Consider the following 6,000-nt stretch of genomic DNA (forward strand, 5'->3'; position numbering starts at 1 on the left):
AGATTAACTGCTAAGAAGACTGATAAGCATTTTCTGAAAGATCATGTGAAGTTAAGGAGCATAATCACAGTGCTTAATTTGGAGATTTGGGTTTAAATCATCGTTTTCAAGGATCAATGACAATATATTAAGAGTCTTGGAAGCCTGAAACCAAGCATTGTTCAGCAACAAAGCAAATGACACTCATCACACAGGAGACCAAAATCTCAAAAACAGCTGCAGCTTTTAGAGACATGCAAGTATGTAAATGGAAGTATCAAAGGATGTGAGAGAGAGAGAGAGAGAGAGAGAGGCTGAAGGCATAGTTCTTCTAGCAAATGGAAACATCAAGCATTTGCTTCCAAATTTTGGCCACCAAAGGTCGGCAGAAGACTAAGGTAGAATACAGTATAATAAGCAGCACCAATCTGTCATAATCTTTATTACATGTATGAATGATGAAGGTTGTAAGATTGCATGCTGATTACGCCACTTACACCACAAGTCAGCATCTGAGTAATTTTGAATCCACTCTGACACCATCATCACACCAAACACCCTCTTGTTTTCTTGACATTGTTGAGGTGTCTCTCCTAAACCATTCTAGCTAAACCTACATCTCTTTAAAGTTTACACCATGGCCCTAAAAAATGGCCACACAGAGAATGATAATGGTTGAAACACAGCATGTTGGAGGCAACAGAAAACTAATGAATTAAATTAACATGACATGTTGAAGGATAAGCTTTTAGAGCACATTTTAGGGTGCTCACAGAAGAACACGACAATTTCCTTGGTGCAATTGAGGTGTCCCTTAAGGGCATTCTTCCATGCCAAACACATCATGATTGACTACTCTGGCAATCAGGCTTAACATCTTCCATGCTGAAACGATCACCAGTGTGTCTTTCTTAATGATGGTCAGTTCAACAGCTTAAAGTAAACAAAACATCAACAGGCTGATTTAACCAACTAAATGATCACTTCCACAAATATTGTATGCTTCTCGAAAGATACACCAATTTAATATGTAAGCATCCAGAAAAGGATGATACTGAAATTGAGATAGGTTTTTGGGTTGGCTTGAAAGTAAAAGTTTGACTTTATCAAAGAACAGTCCCAACAATCCTCACTAATTAGAAGCAGCAAACTGTTCAGAAACATCATAACAAGGACTTAAACTGGGCGTGATTCCCTAGACCATATTAGAGTTGGATCAGTAAAACATAATTTCCAGGCAGCATTAGAGGGCAGCAATACACTCGATCTCAATCCTAGCATTCATCGGCAATGCTGCTACTTGGTAAGTGGAACGTGACGGTGCAGGAGATGGAAAATCTGCAAGAGAATGGAATATAAGATTGAACAAGTTTCTCTGTCCAAAAGAAAGAATATGAATAAGAGCAAAATATGCAATACATCGTTGCCTCATGACATTATACAAGCAAGAAAAGGAAAAGATAGAGAAGAATATCTACTGTGTTTTTATCATAACCAGGGAAATACATTTTTAAACCTTATTTGCCTTTTTCAGCAGATGTTCAATAATTTACTGGTGATGGCATCATAATAGCTTGAAACAACTTAGTGTAGGATTTGTTCAAGAACATGGAAGATGTACAATAACTTACTGGTGATGGCATCATAATCTTCCAATATACATATGTATTGATGAAACATGCTAAACCGGCAAAGTAATATATGATTGTCAAAAAAAAAAAGGAAAGTGATAACGGTTAGCATGATACTAGCAGAAATGCTATTGCAACCACTTCAAGACTTCACTAGCATAAACAGGAATAACTATTGTGAAAGGAATCAGATGGTTTAGCAAAAAAGGAGATTCTTTACTTAATCCAATGCCAACCGAAAATTGTGATTTTATCATGATAATTTGTGGATAACAGATCATGCAGAACAACTTGAAATGGAGTACAAAATAATAAATCTGGAACAAAGTCCCATGAATTTAATGAAAAATAATCCATGCAAAAGACAGCTATAGGCCATCAGAAACTCACATTTTGCATATATCTCATTTACTTTCTTGAAATCCTGTAGGTCTGCTAACCTGCAAGTACAAAGATTACAGGATCAAAAGATGATATCACAAACTTTCATCAATCAAGTTGATAAAAAGAATCCATTTCAGACATGATAGTTGTCTTGACAACAGAAGCATAGGTGGCACCGCTTGCTTTCAGTATCTCCCCCATGTTCTTTAGAACCTGCAATTTGATAGACATTTAAAAGCACAGAAGATAGGAGATGAAACTGTTTTAAGTGGAACCACAAAAGCATACCATAATCTGCAGAAAATGACTTGTCTTATTTTTTTTTTCAGAATCCAGATAAAGTAGGTTTAGTAGAATGCAGTACATTTATATACAGCAATCAACCAAAATGCCAGTCAAGTTCCAAAGATATTTTTCCAAAATAAGAAAAGATGGAACAGTTTGCTTACAAAGAAGATCCACAATTGAGATACCAGGTATAGAATGCGAAAGTCACATCATGATATATGAATGGTATAAATGATTATGTAACCAGCCATAGGCCTTCAGAGTATCAGAAAGTATTTTCACCATCCATTAAGCAGAGACATCAACATCTAAAGGAAATAATTTTCAGGTGAAAATTCAATTAAGCAGCAATCTCAACTAAAATTTTCTTCTCCCTAACCATCAAGCAGAGACATCAACATCTAAAGGAAATAATTTTCAGGTGAAAATTCAATTAAGCTGCAATCTCAATTAAAATTTTCTTCTCATTATCTAACCATCTTTATCTGCTCATTATTAAGAATGAAATTGGAAAATGATAATTGACAATCTATATATTTCTATTCATGTCTAACTCTAAAACATGATAGAAGTCTGAGAAAAACAATCTGTCAAATGACAAGTGTGAAAGGCTTTTTCTCCTCTTGAAAATTAACATAAAAATACCTGCACTTAACACCCCATTTTAGAATTATATAATATGACCAAGATGATATATGATCAACGAACACAAAGATAAGCTGCATAGCTCAGCAGTCTACCATATTCATAAAGTGATAAGCAGGATTGAATGTCAGTAAATCATATTCGAATTAAGAAAACTCCAACGTAAAACTTATCCACTTGATTAAGCTAATAGAAATATTTTTTTAGGATATAAAGATCTCCAAAAAAAATTGAGAAAAAAAGAAAAATGAATTGAAGGAGGCCAAACTAAGGGCATGTGAGGATCAAACAAACAAATCTGTTTTACAATAATGACAAGAAAGATTCAATCGGACAAAAGTCTGCTAAGTAAATTACTGAACTACTATAAGATGTCAACAAGTGGAATAAATGCCATTATGGAAAGAAAAATTCAGATGAAATAGATTGATACTTGAGTGTTTCATCATAAAGCAATGAAGCACAGACACTTTAAAATGCTTGTGTCTGTATCAGATTCTCACATTTGTAGGATACTTTCCGACACATTTTAGGTATGTCAAAATACATAAGGACTCTTCTACCGTTGACACATCTTAATATACCATATGTAGGATGCTTATATCATCTATCCTCAGATAGAAATTCCAAATACATATCAAATTCATAACCAAAGAATCAAAAAAAAAAATTTAATTAGAAATATGCCCCCAACCAGATATGAAAAAACTAAGTGTAGTTTATACAAAACCACAATTTACTGTCGTATGATAATAGGAGAATGTTTCCAACATAGCACAAAAGATATCAACAGCTTTCTCTATTTTAACAAAAAGTTGCTGCTAGTAAACTCCAAATTGTTACTTCATCATAAATTAAATTACCTGTTCTGTTTGCTCCTCAATGTGCTCAGAAACAAACTTTCCTGTCTGCAAAAAGAGGGGCAAATGATTATGACAGGAATAAGTACTGAGGAAGAAATGTTGCATGTGAGCCAATATGAACAAGAACTGAGGGTTAACAAATAGTAATTATAGCAAACCTCAGGAACAAGACCAAGAACACCAGAAACAAAAACAAGGTTGTTGGCTTTGATAGCTTGAGAATATGGTCCCAATGCTGCAGGTGCATTTTCTGTCTGAACAGCTTCCTTTTTAACTAATATAAAGAATTAAATCATCTTTAGTACTTCCCAAAATTAATCACACCAAGTTCACATGAATAATTACAGAGTGCTGAAAAGAAAATAAAGATGTTGCTAATATAATAGAAAATTTCATGTCAACAACATGCAAGAAAAATATCTGGCATGATTAATGGAACAACGAACTAATCACGCAGAATATATGAATTATTTCTCTTGGTTTTAGAACATAAGTACTTGTGATGTGACGAGGTTCAAAATGACAAACAAAACACAACATTTGATTCTTGTTTTCTCACTTATAGCATTATTTTCAGATTCATTTGACATTACTGGAAGGTTGCACTGAAATATGTTTCCTTGGATATTTCTTGTCAAAAATTTGGTTGAAAACAAAAAAAATGAACATCTTGATTCCAAAAACAATTTTTGCGACATGAGATTTCAGAATCATTACATCCATGATGATATTTACTTTTATATTCAGTTAGCGAAAAAAATTATGGATTAGACCTTTTCTTAGCTGAATGTACAGATACCACCAAATTTCTAATGTCATGAGACTACTCCAGAAGATAAAATAGCACATAAAGGAAATAGAAGGGAAAGAACAAAAAGAAAAAAAAACTAAGTTCACTATGATTAGTAATGAAGGCAAGAACTCAAATTTACTAGATAAAGTAGCCAGCAAGAACCTATTTTTACCAGGTGAAGTAGCTAGATTAACTAAATTTAACATTTGGAGCCCACAGTGGTTTTAGAAAATATATTGTTGTGCATGAAGATGGTCTAAGGTCGGATGTCAACTCAAAGTAACATATAAAGCACCTCTGGTCCATATTTCCACTTTAACATATTTGAGTTGGTCTTAGTACGTTTCCCCATTTAGAGATGTCAGTGAACGATCACAAATCGAAACATACAATCATCCCATATGAACTATTACTATCAAGATACCATTTTTTATGTCAAAATGGGCGACTGAGATCCAAGTATGCTAAAAAACATCAATGCATGTGCAAAAATAGCAAGAAAAGACTACGAGAGAAATGAAATGGGGGTAAGAAGAGACGGAGAGGACACTAACCGGCGGCAGCGGCGGGCGAGGTGGAGGCAGAAGCGGAGATGGAGGCGAAGAAGGGCTTGGACGGGGGACAGGACCAGAGGCGGGAGACGGCGACAGAGGCGCAGCATAGCCCTGCGGCGATCGGCGTACTCGCACGGGCACGCAGCCCCCGGAAGTCGATCACCGGCGATCCAGCGGACCTTACAACGCTAAACGCCATCTCCGTCCTCTCCAATCCCGCACCATTCCAACACAACTAGGGTTAGACCGGCCTCGGGGTCCGGCTCACCTGTCTCAGCCGAGATACCATACTCAAGATGAGAGTTTGTCATTGGTTGCATTTCCGGGGCCCACAATTAATACATTCGAACGCTATCACTCATCACATATAAATAAAAATAAAAATAAAATTATAAAACTTAAAATTAAAAAATAAAATAAAATGTGAGAAAAAATTATGGTACAAATGAAAAGTTACTACGAAATAAAAAGATGATGTAACAAATTTAATGTGTCAGGAAATAAAATGTAGAATCGCTTCAAATTTAATTCATATGCACATATAAATAGAAAACTCGATTATAAATACAATAAATAACAATAAATATTTTAAATCCACTTAAAATAATTATAGATGTCATAAGTTTCTCACAAAATAAATTATACACTTGAATTTCTTAGTATACCGTGGTCTTTGTCGAAGATTAGATTTTAGTTATTGCACTTTTGTACTCTCATGGACTCCGGTGAAAAATTAAGAACTTACAATGAAATTATAGATATGAGAAGATCTATACATTTCGGACATATTTGGCCTTGCGCCTTTGTTGTAGTAGATTTTTCTTTACATGGGTCAGATTTTCTCGACTTACATATCTAAGGTG

General features: G+C 34.8%; 1 protein-coding gene across 1 annotated transcript; it reads right to left on the reverse strand.

Moving 5' to 3' along the window:
• Positions 1-919: 919 nt before the first annotated feature.
• On the reverse strand, positions 920-5,406 carry LOC103998901 (reactive Intermediate Deaminase A, chloroplastic). The gene is made up of 6 exons (XM_009420508.3): positions 5,138-5,406; positions 3,949-4,064; positions 3,791-3,835; positions 2,134-2,207; positions 2,001-2,050; positions 920-1,317 (listed from the first exon to the last, which is right to left on the reverse strand). The coding sequence occupies exons 1-6, from the start codon at positions 5,334-5,336 to the stop codon at positions 1,223-1,225; spliced, it is 579 nt and encodes a 192-aa protein (XP_009418783.2). The 5' UTR covers positions 5,337-5,406; the 3' UTR covers positions 920-1,222.
• Between the last annotated feature and the right edge of the window lie 594 nt (positions 5,407-6,000).

Source organism: Musa acuminata, chromosome BXJ3-9 (assembly GCF_036884655.1).
Source record: "Musa acuminata AAA Group cultivar baxijiao chromosome BXJ3-9, Cavendish_Baxijiao_AAA, whole genome shotgun sequence".
NCBI classification, from domain to species: Eukaryota; Viridiplantae; Streptophyta; class Magnoliopsida; order Zingiberales; family Musaceae; genus Musa; species Musa acuminata.

Coding starts and splice junctions, on each gene's coding strand:
- LOC103998901 (XM_009420508.3), bottom strand. CDS start 5,336: ATGGCGTTTAGCGTTGTAAGGTCCGCTGGATCGCCGGTGATCGACTTC. Junction 4,065..5,137: donor CTCGCCCGCCGCTGCCGCCG/GTTAGTGTCCTC, acceptor TCTTTATATTAG/TTAAAAAGGAAGCTGTTCAG. Junction 2,208..3,790: donor TTGAGGAGCAAACAGAACAG/GTAATTTAATTT, acceptor ATCAAATTGCAG/GTTCTAAAGAACATGGGGGA.